Source organism: Leptinotarsa decemlineata, unplaced genomic scaffold (assembly GCF_025532065.1).
Source record: "Leptinotarsa decemlineata unplaced genomic scaffold, Ldec_3_MD MMD2_tig00026299_RagTag_RagTag, whole genome shotgun sequence".
Lineage (NCBI taxonomy): Eukaryota > Metazoa > Arthropoda > Insecta > Coleoptera > Chrysomelidae > Leptinotarsa > Leptinotarsa decemlineata.
Genome location: NW_027412676.1, coordinates 3,775,688 through 3,796,358, shown reverse-complemented (window position 1 = coordinate 3,796,358; position 20,671 = coordinate 3,775,688). Strand labels below are relative to the sequence as shown.

Sequence of the window (20,671 nt, the reverse complement as noted above, 5' to 3'; positions counted from 1 at the left end):
AAATCTTCGTCTACAGCTAGGTTGTCTTGGTCGTCCCTTTGGTTCTCTAATTCATGCACAATTAAAGGTTCAATTTCGCCACTTAAATTGCCTGGTATGAACAAGGAACCAATTATAGCATCGCCTAATTTTCCTGCCCAAACATTCAGTTTTTCAGGATATTGAGTGTGACCTTCTCTGAATCGATGCGGGTTCGCATCACTCCAGTACCGACAGTTTTGTTTATTTACATTACCATTCAGCATAAAAGTCCATTCATCACTGAAACAAATATTTTTTTAACATTCTCTGTTCAACGCGAATTTTTTCAGTCATGAGTTCACAAAACTCAATTCGTTGGTCTGGTTCATCATCGCCTAGTTCTTGAAGAATTTGTGTTTTGTACGGGTGAAACTTATGTAATTTCAACACCTTTCTAACCGACTCATGTGAAAGTCCTGTCACTGCAGATACTTGACGTGTTGATGCAGTAGGCTCCATTGCAAAATTTCCAAGGACCTCAATTTGGGTTGCTTCATTCAGTAATCTTGGGGCATTCCTTTTTTTATTTTGCACTGATCCCGTTTCTCTAAACTTTACATTTTTATCCGGATGCCTTTCATGAAATATTTGAGCTGTTTTTAAATAACACTGGTTCTGGGAGGCAAATATGAACATTATCTCCACGCGCTCAGGTATACTGTAAACCATCGTGACAACTACAGCTGAATGACAGTACAGATGATGAAAACTAATGACATTTAAAAGTCTCAAACAAACCAAAAATTATTGACTCTGACAGAACCCAAAAAACAAATCTTTCCAACTTGTTTTGCAAAAACGGCCAATTTAGTTTTTATTTAACAAAAAAAGTATCGACGGAGGACACTTATCATTTAAAATAATAGTCCGGAAGGTAGCATTACAAATAAAAAAATCATAGTAAGCCGGCTGATATTAAAGTTCGTGCAGACTTTGACAATAGGCTGTATTATTGTTTACAAAACAACGGAACCCACTTTGAACATTTACTTAATTGCCATTTTTAATAAATTTGTAGTTCAACAAAAACCTCATTAAATATTCCATTTGAGTCAAAGTTTCACAATTATTGCTTCAACCTGTACAATTATTATTTATACCATTGGATAGCATTTTTTATAGTCTTTTCAATGATGTATCACAAGTAGGGGTTTGCAATTCAAACTTTTTGAGTTTTGGTGGGTGGGGCCCAGGTGGTGAGTTCTCTTTCAGGTCATTTTAGTTCCCCCTTACTATCCTAGAAACGGTTTCAAGCATTTTTCGATATCAGCTTTCATTCGTGAGAGTTAGCCCATTGTAAGTTTTAAAATTGACACACTGTATGCATTCCTAATTACATACATTCTCAAAATATTAACTTTGCTAAAGTGACGTAGGTCTGACTGCTTTGGGAACTTGGACTATTTCATTATATTTAACTTGCATTCATTCAGTTTTGATAACTAATTGCTTCTCAATTCTCGAAAATGCTAACATACTTTTTCTTAGATAAATGACTGATATATTTGAGTTCTCATTAAGTATTTATAATCATTTTTTAACACTGCTAATAATTTTGTACATAAATTATTATTGATTATTATCACTTACTAATATTAAAATTTACAGTTTGGGAATCGTGTCAGCAATACCAAGAAGGATATAATGATATTTTATAGTTATGAGAATGAAAAAATATTGCCAAATCTATGTTAGATCTATTGTGTTAGCGATCCGCGCGTCGAGTGGTAGTATTTTTGTTCTGGTGTGGGAAAAGTGCTTTCAAAAGATTCATTTTGCGCCAGTTCCACTATCCATCTATCAAAACAGAAATTTAAACACCCAATGCTAAGTTTCTGGTATTAGTATGCATCAACTTAGAAACTCTATTATTCCATCAAACACATAGATAATAGTACTGAATAGTAACCCTTACTCGTCCATTCGGACCACAAAGTAACCAAGAATAGGTCTCTATTTACATTTTTACCCAATTAGGTTTTGTATTCTCAATGAATTATTTTGCAGCATCACTTCCAGAATAGTGCATTTGAACATTGAGAAGATTTTCTTTGTTATATTGAAAGACAGAAGATTTGAATTGAACTACCTTGGTATGCGATCGAGATCTTTGCAGAAGATGTCATTAAGATCTCTGTCGTTTTTATTGTACCTCGTATTATGCCATAGTGATATGGAATCATCATATTCATTTATTAAACGAGACAATACCTCAATGGCGTTCACGGTTGGTGGGTTCTCAAAAATACCTATTGAAAGATTATTCTGAAGTTTATATTGTTTTAAATGTTTTTATTGATTAGTATAACTTCATACAACTCTTGTCTATACATTATAGAAAAAGCATGTGATTATGTGCACTATCAATATCTATATTTCCAGCTATAGAATAGAAATAATTTAGTGTATCTGGTGATATTGAAATTTTGATATTGAAGTTTCCAATCTTGTGAGGTTTGAATATCTGCATCAGAAATTCACGGTTTTCTTTTTTTTTTATTTCATTTTTTTTAGTTGAGAAGGTACCCAAAATTGAACAAGATGTAGTGAATTTTTTTTTTGTAATAATTAGTTTGACCAAACAATTTTCACTATACAACTTTTTCATTGATTGTCCTGTACTTATAATCTCATCATGATCAGAAATAATGAATGATTTAGCAGAGGATTTCTTCAAACTCGAGACTTCTATCACAATTAGTAAAGTATTCAATTGCGGTAGAAGAATAGGTGAAAGTTTGAGTATGCTTCAACATGCTTATCTTAATTCATGTATTCATGATAGATAATTCTCTGAATTTTAGAAAACATTTTCTATGAAAGCATAATTTTTCGCTGGTATCGCTTATTTGTTGACATTCCAAAGAACTCACATATTCTTTAACACAATAATAAGGTCTTGTTTTCAGTACTTTCCTCCCGTTTTGGTTTTGTCCGTTTCTAGAAGAAATTAGTTTTTGGTATCATTTTTTGTATTTATTGCAAAGATGTGGAATAGATGTCTGCGAGTGCTCTTAATGATGTATGATAGGTACTTGCCTATGACGACAATGTTTCACATTTTCCAAGTTTTTATCTAATTTAAATACACTGCAAATGAACTCTACAATGTACTTTGTTTTCTAGTATAACTAGCTCCCAAGAGGAATCTGTCTTTTCCAGTTATTCAACTTCATCTTAAATCTTAGTTATGTACACTTACTTGCTTAGATTTCCTTTAGTAAGGCGACATTGTTTCTTTTTTCGTAGATTCGTATGTAAATGTCACAATTAGAAATTAAATAATTTTTTTCACTTGTTCAACTAATTGAATCAATGTTAATTTTGTTTCGCTCGTGAATCTTTCGTATCTTTTCTTGCCATACTTTTAGTCTGTATCCTTCCAGAACCTTGTATCAGCAGTACCTATCATCTGTTTATTTTCTCCATCTGGAGAATTCAAGAATTGAACTTCAGAACGCAATGAAGTGATAGGTCAGGGACATTCAGGTTTTGATAAGTCATGACTTTGAGGTATTAAAAAGCAGGCGGAAGGAAACAATGAAAACACTCCGACTTGTTCAACTATCAGCAAGAAACTGCTTTATTAGAAAAGGAACGGGAATACAAAGTAACTGCTACATATGCTACTAGAGGGCGCGACAACTAACATCTTTTATTTTTAAGCTAATATCAACACCCCCACTAGGTTAAACAATAAAAATCATTCTATTCCAAGAGTCTTCAGAAACTTATAATGCTTAACAGAAGGTAAAGCCTTAGTCAAGATGTCAGCCACCATTTCATTTGTTTGAATGTACACAACATTTATAAATTTGTTAGTAACAACATCTCTGATGTAATGGTGTCGTACATCTATATGCTTTGTTCTTTTGTGATATACAGGATTATTACACAATTTAATTGCGCTTTGATTGTCACAGTATAACTGAACACAATTAAATGAGCCTTTAATTTCACCTAACAAGTTCCTCAGATAAACGGCTTCTTTCGATGCCTCAGACAAGGCCATATATTCGGCCTCCGTCGTTGAGAGTGCTACAGTTTTTTGTTTGGTGCTTTCCCAGGAAATAACACACTCGGAATATTTAAAACAGAAACCAGTATAAGACCTCCTGTCAACTGTGCTGCTACCCCAGTCAGAGTCTACAAAACCCAGTAATTGACCAGAACCCTTTTTATACTTAAGACAAAAATTTCTGGTTTTCTGCAAATATTTTAAAACTCTTTTTGCGGATTTCCAATGACTAACATCAAAGCAACTATTGTACTGACTAAGATAGCTGACTGAGTAAGAAATATCAGGTCTCGTCATTACGGCGAGATACATTAATCCACCAATGAGCTGCCTATATGGTAACAATGAATTACAGTTTTTGTCACCCTTATTTAAGCTTAAACCATTTTCCATAGGAGTATCAATAGGTTTACAGTCAATCATGTTGAATCGAGTCAATAGTGAATCAATGTATTTTCTTTGATCTAGGGTTATAACTTCGTTTTTCTTATCAATGCACACACTTACTCCCAAAATATGTTTGGCCTGACCTAAGTCTTTTAGTTTAAAATGGTCTGCCAATTTCTCTTTCAAATCTGTACTTTCGGCTATGTTGTTTGAGAAAATTAAAAAATCGTCAACGTATAGTGCAATCACAGTAAGAAAACTATTGACATGCTTTATAAAAACGCAAGGTTCAAGAGCTGATTCACTATAGCCTAGACACAACAATATATCCTCGACTTTTTTTATACCAGACACGTGACGCTTGTTTTAAGCCATAAAGGGCACGTTTTAACCTTAAAACTTTGCCTTCATATCCTGATTTGATAAAACCCTCAGGTTGTCTCATATATACAACTTCGTCTAAGTGTCCGTGTAAAAAGGCCGTAGTTACATCTAAGTGACTTACGTCTAGACCTAAATCTACAGACAATGCCATTAGTAACCTAAGTGTAGAATACCTAACTACCGGTGAGAAGGTTTCACCATAGTCCACTCCTTCTCTTTGAGTAAAACCTTTCGCCACTAATCTAGCACGATAGCTTTTATTATTTTCAGTATCACATTTTATTTTATATACCCACTTGCACTCAACCAATGTACCGTTCGATGGTAGGTCGACAACTTCCCACGATTCATTTTCCACCAGGTTGTTCATCTCTTCCTGCATGGCCTTTTGCCACTCGTCTTTGTCGTTTCTACCCATAGCCTGTGAGTATGTGGTTGGGAACTCCTCAAAACAGATGTTGCTATCTGCAGCGCTCAGATAAGTAACATAATCCTCAAATTTCTTTTCTTTTCTTTCTCTTCCAGATCTTCTTACTTCTGTTCGAGTTTCAACATCATCAGCATTGTTTGGAATATAGTCTGGATCTAAATCGTCCAAGTCAGTGAACGAACTGCCTTCACTAATATTCTCAACAACTGGATTGTAATCTAAATCCCCCACTGCTTCTGACATTCCAACAACTTCTTCATAGTTTACTACTTCTGATGTATTTTCAAATCTTTTACTTGTATAGTCTTCATAAACTATGACATCTCTACTGGTTGTTATGTCATCAATGTCTGGGTTATAGACTCTATAACCTTTGATATTCTCTGAATAGCCAACAAGTATGTGTCTTTTTGCCTTTTTTTCAAATTTTGTACGCTTGTCCTTAGGTATATGCACCATACAGGAACTTCCAAAAATTTTGAGCTTTGACAGGTCCGGTTTTTGTCCTACCCAAATTTCATATGGTGTTTTTCCATCAATACCACTTGCTACACAACGATTTCTTAGATAACTAGCAGTGTTGACTGCTTCTGCCCAGAAACGTTTTTCTAAGCCAGCATCAAACAGTAGGCATCTTGCTTTTTCTATAAGGGTTCGATTATGGCGCTCAGCAACCCCATTTTGTTCTGGCGTGTAGGCATTGGTCATTTGGTGTATTATTCCTTCGGTTTTTAAAAATGTCTTAAACTCATTTGAACAAAATTCACCACCTTGATCTGTGCGGAATACTTTTATTTTTTTGCTTTTCTGTTTTTCTGCCATAGCTTTAAATTCTTTAAACTTAGAAAAAGCTTGACTTTTAGACTTTAAGAAATACACAAATGACATGCGACTACAGTCATCGACTAAAAGTAGAAAATACCTAGAGCCGCCAATGGACACATTTTCCATGGGACCACAGATGTCACCATGTATTATGTCTAATAAGTTCAGACTAAGCTTACTTGTATTTGAAAAAGGTAATCTTGTTTGTTTGCCCTCACAGCAAACTATGCAGTTAGATTTATCTATGTTTACCTTCTCTTTTAGTGATAATCCATTCACACAATCCTTCATTTTGTACATATCTTGGCTGTTGATGTGAGCTAATCGTCTGTGCCACGTTTCAGGGGATATGGCCAATAAGCATTGTTCTATCTTCAAGTTTAGTTTATAAACGCCGTCTACTAAACTTGCTGTAGCTATCTGTACACCAGAGCTATTAACAATCGAACATCCTTCGTGGGTGAATATAACTCTGTTACCTTTAGCAATAATCTCACTTACTGATATGAGGTTTGTGGTTAGTTTTGGTATGCACAAAACTTCTTCAACTTCTATTTCATGAGATTTTCCATTACAATCTGTGACAATATTCAAACTCCCAGAGAATTTTACTGGTAAAATTTCTTCGTTTGCCACTAAAATTTCTTTTACAGTTGCTTCTGAACAGTCATGCAGCCAACTTTCATTAGGAGTCATATGTTTACTGGCTCCGGAGTCTAGGTAAAAATCGTTTTTATTATATTTGCCACTAAGAAATACTGCACTAAAGGCATTTCTTTGTGATGAATTTGATTTTTCCGGACAATGAGACATGTAATGCCCAGTTTTCTTGCACTTAAAACAAATAATTTCGGTTAAATCCTTTTGTTTTTGTTTTTGATATTTGTCGTTTTGACTTTGACAACTGTCTGACGATTTTCTGTTAAATGTCTTTGCCTTGCCATCTCTTGGTTGTGTCGTAAAGTTTCGCTTAGCTACGAAAGCGTTTCCACTTTTGCCTCTGGTGGTGCCATCTGTGCACATGTCTAATAACTTTGTTTTAATTGAATCGGTAGTAATCTTCATACCTGAATGCTCCACTGCCATGATCATGGGTGCAAACCTTTCTGGGAGACCGGCCAAAAGCAGAGAACCGATCCATTCCTCGTCGATGTTGAAACCTGTCCTTTTCAATTTCTGAGACGTTTCAACGACTTGGTTGACGTAGCTTTCCATGTTTTCACAGCTTTCCAAACGAAGGGATATTAACGTACGCAGGAGCCCGATTTTTCTGACAAAACCAGTGTCTTCATAGAGGTTTTTAATTTTCAACCAGACGTCCTTTGCGGTAGCGGCATCTTTAACGTGCATATATAAAGAGGGATCAATGGTAAGGATGAGTTTTGCCTTCGCTTTCGCGATTAAAACTGTGTCCGTCTCGGTCCCATCAATACATTTGGTCAAGCCCTCCAGTGCAAAACTCCACTCGTCGAAGTTCTCGCGACCGAGTAGTTTTGGACAACTGTTTAAATAGTTGATCGACATTTCACTTTACTGAATGAACAAACTGCGGTAACACTTGTTTCAATGTTTTTATTTACACGTGGTGTTCTGGGCACATAACCTATTAAAAAGCAGGCGGAAGGAAACAATGAAAACACTCCGACTTGTTCAACTATCAGCAAGAAACTGCTTTATTAGAAAAGGAACGGGAATACAAAGTAACTGCTACATATGCTACTAGAGGGCGCGACAACTAACATCTTTTATTTTTAAGCTAATATCAACATGAGGTTATGCCGGGGTTTGTGTCGATATAATAGGATTCCTATGATTATTTATTGTACATAATGAGATTTTTGTTAGAAAGAACGATTTCTGAACAGTCAATTAGAATCGCCTTCAGAATTTGACAGAACCACACTTTTACCATCTGACCTGAAAGATCACACACCATATAAACTAATCGGCTTCGTCAAGAAGCTGGGTTTTTTCCTTATACGAGTAATTGGGCAAATTTCGGATATGCTGTTGGTTACCTCGTTCACAGGCAGATGGGGCGATGACAAATATGTTGTTTGTTGTCCGCTTCAGCCTAGTTCGAGGAATGATGCTCTGAAGGAATTCGATTTTCAATTATCGGAAATCATCGAATTTATGTTGATGATAGACACTACCTTGCACTGACGAATGGCCAAACAGCCCGAAACCAGTCTGCAAGTGTGTTTCAATAATTGAAAATCTACTGCGGCAGTTGTATCGCCAACAGCATATGCAGGAATAACTTCAGTGAAGAATCCTGTACTGACACCTCTCTGATATAATCCAACGCCCTTCGTGGTATTTGCCAGGGGAGTAGTTGTTTTCTGATAGGTGCCAGTCCATTAACTTACAGTGTAGGGAGTTGAGACTGACCTGAACAAATTTTTCCTTTAGATGATTTCATTTGATCTAGTTTGAATAGGTGTGAGCCACAATAAACCCTTGCGGGTTGCGGTGGAGGGTCGATTTCTAGAAGTATATTCAGATTGCATGTCCACATGCCCAAGATGCCTTGTGTGGTGTAATGTGACTTTTTTAGCCATTTTCAATCGCAAAATTTTTTCGGAAAACACATATTCGACCATATTTTAAATACCTCTTTGTTTTTAATAAATAGTATCATTCATTATCACCATCAGCATTCCATCCCACGAGGCAGATTTCGGATTGGCCGATTATGGAAAATGGGATTGTATATTTTGTAAATATTAGTCTTCGTACTTAGTCGGGTATTTAAAATAAATGTATTTGATAGAAAAACATTAAGCATAAAATAAAGGTTTTTCGCAGCCGAGGAATATTAATAGGTGAAAAAGAATCTGCGCTTCGAGGCGGTGTTCTGATATCCTCTTGAGTCAACTATTTTGGACATTTTTAGCGGCGTTGTACTTATCGCTTTACGTCATTCGTTGAAACTACTACATTGCCACTGATACCCACCGCAGATGTTACCAAAACTAGATACTCTTTCGCCTAAAGAAAAACATTACACAGTTTTAATAATTTCAGTGAATAGAAACATTCTCAATATATCGCATTCCATTTGGTTTTTTTACAGTCCTTACTCGATTCATCACTGAAAATATTAAATAATTGAAGATATGTAAAAATGGTTTTATTTCCATCTGGAAAATTCTACCAGTTAACAACTAATACTTGAAGAAGTTTTTTGTATGTATGCATGTTGTTTTCACGTAACAATTCCTCTAGTAGGTCGATGGGAAAAGTATGGATTATCTAACTACAACTAACTAAAATAATGTTTATATCAAAGACAAGTAGTTATAAGTGGAAGGAAGTATGTAAAATAATGCTTTTAGAAATGCCTTTCCAAACTTATTGGTGAAAGTTAGGTGAACATTTCTGCATACTCATCATCATCATGTTAAGGTTGAATCTTAAAGCTAAAACTCGTACATCTAGTCTTCTAAAAACTTTTATAGTATTCAATCACTGAAAACTTGCATAATGTATGCAATTTTATTTTAGATTCACTATGAGCTACGATCTGAAAATACCCCAGAAAAGGAGTTGAGCCCACACGGAGCGGCAGATGATAATTATTATATGCAAAACAATCGGAATAAACTTTTTAGAGTAGATCAAAGATTAACTAGTGCTCAAAATGCCTTATTGAAAACAGAAATGGACAAACCAAAGAGCATTTTATCCAATAGAAGGACCGGTAGTCCACGAGGTAAGAATTAATTTAGTAATCCTCAATTTGATTTTTTATTATACATTCATTTTCACCAACTTCAAGAAATAAGATTATCATTGACACAAAAATAATGTAATATCATATCACCTAAACTGTAATATTTCCACATATAATTTACTGCGACCCGCCCCGGCACTGCACGGGTACAATTCTGATACTAAATATAAATTCACCCACCAGAAATTTAAGGGCATGGAGAAAAGATATTTTTTCTTCATGGATGCTCCTTTTTTTCCCGAGGCTGGCGCCTCAATTGGAATGTTTAAAAATCCTTTCTTATTGCACATCTACAAAATGAAACGAACCTACATACAAAATTTCAGCCTCCGAAAATACAGCGGTATGGAGAAACAGTGATGAAAAGGCAATTTTCATATGTAAACATGTTCCTTTTATCCCCAGTGGGGGCGCCTCAGTTGGAATATTGGAAAATCCTTTCTTATTGCACACCTTAAAAATAAAACGAACCTACGTACAAAATTTCAGCTTCCGAAATATAGTGCGAAAGTAGTGCAAGTTTGATCAAAATTGAAACCTTTTGAAGCCCGTGGAGAAATTTTTCTGTTTTCAAATGTTTTTATTCGAAAAATAGTCTCTCAAAGTTATAAAAAACAACTTTATTAAATGATTTTTTTAATGTGAAACACAGGTTTTTCAAAAATAGGTGGTTTTGCCAAGGAACCATAAGGCCATTAGTGTTTCTGGTGAAATTTTTTGAAGCAGTTAAATTTTTCGTTGAAACATAGACCAACGTCGCAAGTAGTACAATGCCATATTGTACGATGTGGCTCTAATCGAGTGCTACATTGGGCACAACGAACTTTATTTTCATGTTCGGGTAAATGTGCACATTTGTCATATCTTCTCTCAAGAGGTACAATTTTTTTATACCTGATTGATTCAACACTATCACTTGGTCTCTTGTTAGATATTTTGGAGCCGGCTCCGATGAGTCCTGTCGCTACTGCAATCCTAAAATCTTTCAGGCTCAGAGTTTTGGTTACAAGTGCACGAGATTTATAAATAATATAAGCAATATCTATAAAGTGCCACAAGATGCGATGCCACCACTTCCTTGATTTTCTATTCACCTTATATAAGGAAATATACATGTCAGATTTGTCGACATATCCCATGTGTTTGTTGTAGTCTTTGACCAATTTCAAATAAGAAATATTTTGCGAAGAACCATCTTTTTGGTTGCGAGGTACGAAGTCAATATGTTCTGGATTATAAAAATTGCTGAGAAATAAAACTGGTCGGTTATTAGCCCATTTCAATAACTTCTATGTCACTTACGAATATAATTTCCAAATGGCTTTTCCTCTAAAACGTAAATTCCTTAAAAACCGTAAGAAGCCTTGGTTTACTTCAGAAATAAAAGAGCTCCATCAAACTTTATGTGAAATGGCTAAAGTTGCAAAAATTACTAATATTGACGTTATTCGAGAACGGTACAGAAATTTAAAAGTTATTTATAGACATAAGGTACGGCAAGCTAAATTGGAATATAATGATGCAAGACTTGTTGAGACCAGTAATATATCTAAAGAAAGCTGGCAAATAATTAATGAAGCAAAAGACAACACAATATCTGTTACACCATTGCAAATAAATATAGAAGATAAACTTGAAAATGATAAATTCAAAATAGGTAATTACTTCAATGAGTTTTTCATGAATGTGGTAAATACAAAACCAGATCTGAACAACCATAAATTCTCCCCCTTTTCTTATAACACAATGTTTCTGTATCCGACAAGTCCACCTGAAATCGAAGAAACCTTCTGCAGGAATTGATGATATTTCTGGGGTTACTCTTAAATTTGTCAGTGATATAATATTATGTAATGCACTATCTTTCATAATTAATAAATCCTATGAAAAAGGAAAATATCCAGAAGTTCTCAAAACCTCAAAGTCTGTGCCAATATTTAAGGGTAAGGGATCTAGAAATGACGTCGGAAGTTATAGAAACGTGTGTATACAATCTCAATTCGCGAAAGTCCTCGAAAGCAGTTACAATACATGGTTAAGCAATTTTATAGAACAAAATAATCTTATTCTAAATTGTCAGCATGGCTTCAGGCATAAAAAATCTACAGAAACTGCTATAAAAGAATTATGTAACCATATTTATTACTGCTTGAATGAAAAACAAAATCCAATAGCCGTTTATTATGACCTTAGTAGGGCTTTTGATACTATAGATCACAGATTATTAATAGAGAAACTTTATGGGATAGGTATTTGAGGAGTGGCCAACACTTGGATAGAATCCTATCTGAAAGATAGGTCACAGTTAGTGGTTGTAGACAAAGTGAAATCTAACCGATTAAAAGTAACAACTGGTGTACCACAAGGCTCTATTTTAGGTCCTTCACTATTTATTGCTCTCATTAATGATATTATATATTCATGTACATCTCATGACAAAATGATTATCTATGCAGATGATACAAACCAGCTGGTGGCTGAAAAATCTCTAGCAGGCACTGTTACAACTAGCAATACATGTACGCGCGAATTCCAACAATGGTGCGAGAATAATGGATTATCAGTCAACATCAATAAAACTTGTTTTATGGTATTTCGACAACAAAATATCAGTCTTGACCATAGTCCATTAATAAGAATGGATCATAGGTCCATAGAGCAAGTAAAATATTGTAAATTCCTTGGAGTATACATAGATCAGAAGCATGGAATGTTCATACATGGAATGTTCATATTGTATCCAAAATAAGCAGTGTTTGCTTTGTTATTCGACAACTACAAGGAACAGTATCTCTGGAAACTCTTAAGCTAGCTTATTATGGTCTTGTTCAGTCCACACTGAGTTATGGTCTTATTGTTTGGGGCAATTCTGCTCATATTCAAAAGGTGTTTATAATACAGAAAAGAATTTTAAGATGTATGGTGAGAGCCAACCCTCGAGAGAGCTGTAGAGAAATCTTTGTTCGTTTGAGAATTCTAACTCTTTCATGCTTATATATATATTTAATAACTCTTGAGGTAAAAAAACGGCACTTCAGCCATGAAAGGGGTTTTATGATCCACAATTATAGTACACGCAACGCTAATTGTATACGTTTGCTATTCTCTTGCTTATCACTGGGACAGAATTCATATTGCTATAATCACACAGTCACACTAATGCGGAAACTGAGAGCTTTAAATTATTTAAATCAAAATTGTTTGATCTTTTATGTTCAAATGCCTTTTATTCAATGGACGAGTTCTTAGCATTCTGTTCATAGTATATATAAATTGGTATAGGGTAGCTTATGCTTTTATTTTTATACTAATTGTATTTGTTGTATGTCTGACTAGTCCGATAAGTTTTAGGGAGACAAGTTTATATGCTGTATCTTGTAAAACTTCAGTGATGAATAAACATATCTATCTATCTATCTATCTATCTATCAAATACAGAAGACCCTCTTCAGTCATTCTCCAGTCACTATTTCCTCGTGTCATTGCTTTATTACCTAATAGATTTTTACGCTCGTTTTTTCGGGCCTTTCTCATAGTTCCACATGAATATATTTTCTTGGTTAACATTTCGATTTGCAATGATACATCGTTGAAAAAACTGTCGAAGTATACGTTTTTATTTTTTCCAACAAGGAATATCTTCTAGTATTTCAAACATTTCATCTGAAGTAAATTTATTCAAATCAAGGAATTTTTTATCTGAAAAATTAACCAAAATTAGAGTGGCCTTGTGGTTCCAAGTGGAACCTCCTGATATTTCTCTGAAGGTATACCATTTGAAATTTGATTTCCATTGTTTTTGTAGTGTAATGATGAAATATACTCATGTCCGTTATGTATTTACTAGGATCTTACCTGCCATTATCGAAAATGCCGTTTATTTAGATGATTTTATGAGAACGTGCACACAAACATGAATACTTGACGTTTTCCTGCACTTTATGACTTTATATCTCCAAACAATTAGAATTTCTTTTCACTTTGCGCTTCTGGTAAAGAGATGGCGGTAGTATATTAATGTTTCAATAATGTGGTTCCCAGCCAGCGCTTACTGGGCCACTTCAGAAAAATAATTTGATTTGTGGTTCCACGGTGGCACTTCTAGGCTTCAAAGGGTTAAATAGATTTCAATATGTATACCAACTGTCGGACATATAAATAAAATTTTATAAACAATGTACCGAATGGAATGAAATGGAAAAAATTTAGTAAAAAAATCTTCTTATAATCATCTGATGTTGTTAATATAAATTTAGTCTTATGGCGGGTCAAGGATATTCTATGGTGTTTATTCCATAAAAAAATTGTTATATTACTCTTTCCACAGAAAGACTAAGAACCGATCTCTACCCCAACTCGTTCATGGACGGCTTCAGCTACCAAGAATCACGAGAAGAGGAACTAGAAAGAGTAAGTTGTCGCATCAGCGCCCTCTTTTATTTTAAGGTGAATTTAGTGGTGGCGCTTTTAGGAACGGCTGAAAAGGGATGCCTACCAGTACGAGCTGAGGTTGCAGATAGAAGAGAAACGTCGACTTCAACAGATGAGAGACGAACAAGAGAGAAGAGAACAAGAGCTGGAGAATAAGCGACTAGAGCAGCAATTGCTGAGGATGCAGGAGGAGCGGGCCATAGATGAACAGAGACGAAATTGTAGGGATGAGCAGGTAAGGGTTACATTATAGTGTATGCCTAATCAATTGACAATTAGGAAGTAACACATTGACTTGCTTCATGGTTGATGGGAATTCCAATAACCATGTTGCTCTGAAGTGTCACAAGGAGTTCAAAATAAGAATAACATTAAACGGTGAAGAAGACAATGTAAAAAAAGAAGTGAATTAACAATTAATGTCAGCCCCTTTTAGCGTAAGAGCTGATGGCGAATTATTGGAGGTATCGGTCTATTGAAGTGCCGAATTAGTGAGATTCTACTGTATTTATATTCGACTTATTGAGAAACAAATTTTCTCATTGTGATTTACTTGCCTCTATCAATTTCAGCCTGCCTAAATAAGCTTGAGTTTCCATTATCCACAGATTCAACCTAAATTCCCCACTTGATTTCTTTGATAGCTACAACTGAACTAGTTAAAAACACCAATAATGATATTTTCAGCATTACCCCAATCAAACTAAAATCTCAATTATTCTGTCATAAGAATGTAATGTATTGAAGTCACTTGTTTTGTTATGGCATATGTATTACGATTTTATATGGAGATTTACTTTAACTTATTTTATTTTAAACATCTATTTGCAACTCCAAATTTCAACATGCTCAACATTTCACATGCTCTTTTATAGCGAGATTATAATTTAAGTATATAGATTGGCTGGTTGAGTTTATTCTCGAGTTTTTCTCAATTTATATTTATAAATGAATAAATGTTATTCCTATTTATTAAATGACAAGCAGTATGAGTTGATGGTGATCAAATCAAATAATGAAAATATCAATCTGGAAAGAATTTGATTATTTTTTTTTTTTTTAGATGAGGAGACACAGTGAAGAGTTCTAAACTAAAATCTCAATTATTCTGTCATAAGAATGTAATGTATTGAAGTCACTTGTTTTGTTATGGCATATGTATTACGATTTTATATGGAGATTTACTTTAACTTATTTTATTTTAAACATCTATTTGCAACTCCAAATTTCAACATGCTCAACATTTCACATGCTCTTTTATAGCGAGATTATAATTTAAGTATATAGATTGGCTGGTTGAGTTTATTCTCGAGTTTTTCTCAATTTATATTTATAAATGAATAAATGTTATTCCTATTTATTAAATGACAAGCAGTATGAGTTGATGGTGATCAAATCAAATAATGAAAATATCAATCTGGAAAGAATTTGATTATTTTTTTTTTTTTTTAGATGAGGAGACACAGTGAAGAGTTCTTGAAACGCAAACGAGAGATTCATTCCAGACATGGTTACCGAAAACACACTGATTCTGAGAGTAGCGTAACAAGTTGTCTTCGTAATAACCCTACGGATCTGACATCTAAATCTCTCTCACATTACTCTCCTCCTGTTTCTAGACGTAACCCTTATTCTCTGAACGTCCCATCCACATCTGTGTTCTCTGAACCACCAAGGTAATGTTGCACTTCAATCCCCAGAAATGATAAGTTTATTCCCAGAAAATATTGGTTGGAAAGCAAAGACTTTTTTGCTACATATGATGACAAAATGGCGTCAGATGTAAATGAAAAAGGCTCATATTTTTGTTACTTGTAGTAATTTCCTAAAGCACCTGTAATAAAATGTTTACATTTTTTCATTATTTATAGTTCCAGGTTCAACTCTAGTCGGTTTGACTCCTACAACAGGAGAGATACCTTAAAACGCATAGATTCACTGAATTCCTATGATATCCCCAGCAGACATCAAACATTTACTCGTTTTGATTCTTTGAGCAAAATCGATTCTTTGAGTCAGCAGATGGAATCAGTAAATTTCAAGGACAATAAGATGAATGAGGGGCAGCGTAGACACAGCGCCACCCACCAGGACCTTAGCATGCTAAGGAAGAGTCCTCGGTTACAGAGAAGAAGTAGTTCTAGTAGATTTGACGATTCCCTACCGATTCCTGTTTTGAAAGCACACTCTCCCGTTGCCAGGGAGTTGAAAAACTCCATTCCATTTAGTAGTTCTAGGCATAATTCAGATTCAGTTAGAAGGTTGGAGGATAGGTGGCAGGTTAGTTATTCACCCAGATGAATGAGGTTTGATTTATGTTTTGCAATTTTTAATGTTTGGTTCTCATCTGAAGAAAGTAATCTTTTTTTTTTACGGTAATCTGTTATCTTGAGTTTATTAATGAAATCAAGTTATTAACACCAAAATAATATTTATATTTGTACATTCGATATTACAGATTGTCCTGAGATGATCTGGAATGTTGTGGAATGCTCTTGAATAGTCTTGAATGTTCTGGATTGTTCCAGAATTTTATGGAGGGACAAAATTCCCAACCCTTTTGCTAATTGCACACACACCGATTGTGGACGGTGATCGACGTCGATCCCCGGTAGGCATGTGTGCCAGGTCCCTTTCCCACATGTGGTTCACTATTGGAATTTGGGCGACCGGTATAAAATCGGCCGTCCACAATCGGTGTGTGTGCAATTAGCCTTAAGTAAAAATGGGAACCTTTTCATAGATGGGGATTAGAGGGCTACCACCCCATATATTAAAATTGATTGAATGGGATTCGTTTCTGAGTACATTGTAGACTTCCTTTTACAGGTTACTAGCCTGTCGTCAAGGCCTGAAAATTGGCTTTTACTTTTTTTTTTGAAGTTTAATTTGTATTTTGGGTACAATTGGATATGCATACATTCGTCAGTGAACAATTATATATATCACTGTCTGGGGGCAGCTTGGAAGGGCTAATAAATTAATGTTTTTGAAAAAATGATTAGTTACTGAGAAAGTAGAAACCTTTAATTTTTTTTAACGTCCTTCAAATTTGAGACTTGTGAAATATACTTTCCTCTTTTATTTAAATTAACATTTATTGTATATAGCCGGAATAAAAAATTACTCCAGGCAGAATAAACAAATTGAAAATTTCATTTGTCAAACTCATTTAAAGTTATTAAAAGTTAGCGAGTTCCTTGATAAATTAAAAGCAAATAACTAGTGAAAAATTAGTTTAATGGAAATATTTGATGCCACTGGATCATCTTTTTGAAATATTTGAAGATGCATTTAGTTATTTTAGTTTTATTTCAATTTTAGATTCCCGCAGTTCAAAAAACACTAGTGAATCACACAGATTCTTCAAAGGATAGCCAAAACCGAAGTATTTTAACCCAGCTTGGTGCAATTCGAATGCAGCTTCAGCAAGAACAGTTGAGAATGGATGAAACATTAAGAAAACGAGATATTACACAATCTAAGGCTGTTGATTTTCATTGAAAATATTAAATAACACATCGAGTTAATTAAAATTGATAATAGGTATTTTATATATTGTTAGAATTTGTCTTTATATTTATATTCATTGAATAGATAGATACGTTGAAAGTGTTTTCACTCTGGTCCATCATAATTCTAGTTACCACATACCCCTCCACGGTGATAATAATAGAATGATTACATATATATTACCTGAAGTTCCGAAGTTCCTGCATAAATAAAAAAATGTACCCATTAATTGCTGTGCCTTTCATATACTATTTGCAACTGGCTAAGCGAACTGACGAACAAAACATTCATTAGAAATTAATTTTAACTTATGAAAACAGAAGTTTTTCTAAATAAATCGAATGTGGATAAAAACCATTACAAATGAAGCAAAATAACAATAATTATCTTTCCATAAAATAGGTTACTTTTCTAATGATTTACGTTTCATGTTTTTCTGTTGTTTTATTTTTGCCATCTCAGATAATCCTCCAGAAAGAGCAGGAAATGAGTTGACCCCAAGAGTGATTCCTACGACAACTCTTGAGTAATTGAAAATAACAGAATATCCAATTATACAAGCCCTTTCTTTCATCATATTATAACATTGCTATATTCCATACTGTTATGGATATGAGGAGGATTAAATGAGGAAAATTAGAATGGTCATAAAATGAAAAAGGAAAGTTTTATTGTATTAACATGTACTATTATGATGTAACTATAAATCTTAGATTGAATAGAAGTGTCACCTTTTGTTTTCAAAAACAGATGAAGCAATAAAATAACACTTCAGCCATTCATTTAAAATAACTAGCATCATCACTGACAATAATTTTTAATTATGGTACTGTCATTAGTTCTATTGTAAATTGTTTTCATTTCTTGAAAACTTAATCAACTATAGGCATACCTCATGCATTACCCAATAATTTCCATAAGAAGATCCCCCAAACACAATAAACATTTGTATTTTTCCTTTTTGGAAATGTTCGCATTACAGTAGTCAATAACAAAATATTTCTAATCAAGATTGTTCTTTAAGAGAAATTGGCTGCAAACTAGGGATTTCTGTAAAATCTACCATCCGACCCAATTTTTCAAAATACATTACATCAACTCAGTCGTTTGTCTCGATTTAAAAAATGATACAAACTAATATCTAAAATATAAATAATTCTATGACTTCATAAATGGAGATTACAAGGCCACAAAATACTGAGTGATGATTCAAATATTACAGTTACAAATTTTTACAATGTTCTTTATTCTGTTATGGACAACTATGTTCCCCAAAAAAATATAAAACCTCAACTTTTTTAGTATGGTTCAATTCTGTGGGTCACATAATGACATTAAAAATTATCGAGCAGTTTGCAATCAATCTGAATTACCCAAATGGTAAGGTAGTCTAATAACAAAAAGCTATCATAGGATTGTAGACATATAATCATAAATCAGCAACATGGATTCAGTCGTGGTAGATCTACCAGTACAAATCTGCTCATTTATCTACACTTTATAATACTTGTAAATGCCTATGAAAATAGACACCAGGTTGATTGTATTTACACAGATTTTTCAAAGGCATTCGACCAAGTAAATCACAATTTGTTGATGCTTAAACTAAACGCTTTGGGTATTCAGGATAAAATTCTGAAATGTATTGAAAATTATCTTGCCTGCAGAGTCTAATATGTCACAATCACAGTTCCATCTACTCAGGGGTCTCATTTAGAACCATTACTTCTCAACCTACTTGTAAACGACTTGAATGATGTTATTCTCTATAGTAAATTTAGTGTGTTTGCTGATGATCTGAAGATGTTCAAAGTTATTCATGACTCTGATACTGAATTATTAAAGTACGATTTATCTAACTTTGTACGCTGGTGTTATATAAACTTATTGCAATTGAATATAGACAAATATCATAAATTTAATTTTTTTCGAAACAAAAATCCCATAAATAGTCTATATTTCATCATAGTCCACCAGTATTTTGCAGACTTTTCAACCTGTCTTACAAGAAAAGGGTTTTTTCTTGTTGGAAGACAGCTAGCTTTCTTTCAGCCTATTGCCAAAAGGGCAAGAAAACTTCCAAATAACTATAGACCAATCGCTTTGTGGAAGGCTTCAACATCTTGAGCGATCATCAATATGGCTTTCAAAAACAAAGATCAACAGGCGACCTTTTATTGTATGTCTCCCATATTTGAAATAAAGCAATCGAGAGACATAGAGATACAAGAGCTGTTGCACTTGATATTTCTGAGGCCTTTGACTGTGTGTGGCAATAATACTTTCACCATCAACGCTGGTGTTCCTCAGGGATCCAAATTGTCTCCAACCCTCTTTTTATTGTATACCAACGACTTATTGGAAAAAAACAAGAATTCAATATATTGCTTTGCTGACGACAGCACACTTATCTCGTCATTATATTTCGATTCCAGGACATCGGCAGTGGATACACATCTTCACCGGCAGTAGGACGTTGAATGTCTTAATGAAGATCTAGAAGTAATACTGAATTGGGGTGAAAGTAACCAGGTTCACTTCGATGCCACAAAAACCCAGGCATCGGTTTTCTCCAAAAAGATAAATGTCTCCGAACCGGATATAATAATGTCATGTCAGACAATTTCGCTTGCTGCTTCGATAAGTTTGTTGGGAGTTAAAATAGACACCAATATGTCTCAGCATAAACATGTCGCTGGAATTGCAAAGGCTGCTTCTCAAAAGCTTGGAACACTGTTCTGAACCAGAAAACTGCATACCTCAGCAATTTTTGATGCTTTATAAAGCTCAGATCAGGCCTTCTCTGGAGTATTGTTCTCATGCATGGAACTCCGCCCCCAAACATACCTAATTGAAGACGCTAACAATACTTGCAACCTTGATAGTCTGGAACATCGAAGAAAGGTTGGAGATTTGTCTCTCT

At 34.4% G+C, this 20,671-nt stretch overlaps 1 protein-coding gene across 6 annotated transcripts in view; it reads left to right on the top strand.

The window, feature by feature from the left end:
- Positions 1–17,850, top strand: part of LOC111503756 (uncharacterized) — a 77,762-nt gene extending 59,912 nt beyond the window's left edge. For 5 of the 6 annotated variants that reach the window (XM_023158147.2, XM_023158149.2, XM_023158148.2 and 2 more), the window contains 6 exons: positions 9,576–9,783; positions 14,132–14,214; positions 14,276–14,470; positions 15,688–15,911; positions 16,107–16,515; positions 17,560–17,850. In XM_023158147.2, the coding sequence (XP_023013915.2) occupies positions 9,576–9,783; positions 14,132–14,214; positions 14,276–14,470; positions 15,688–15,911; positions 16,107–16,515; positions 17,560–17,739 (1,299 nt within the window). In that variant the 3' untranslated portion in view covers positions 17,740–17,850. The remainder of the gene's footprint in view (positions 1–9,575; positions 9,784–14,131; positions 14,215–14,275; positions 14,471–15,687; positions 15,912–16,106; positions 16,516–17,559) is intronic. The other variant, XM_023158146.2, reaches the window with a different exon arrangement.
- Positions 17,851–20,671: the final 2,821 nt, after the last annotated feature.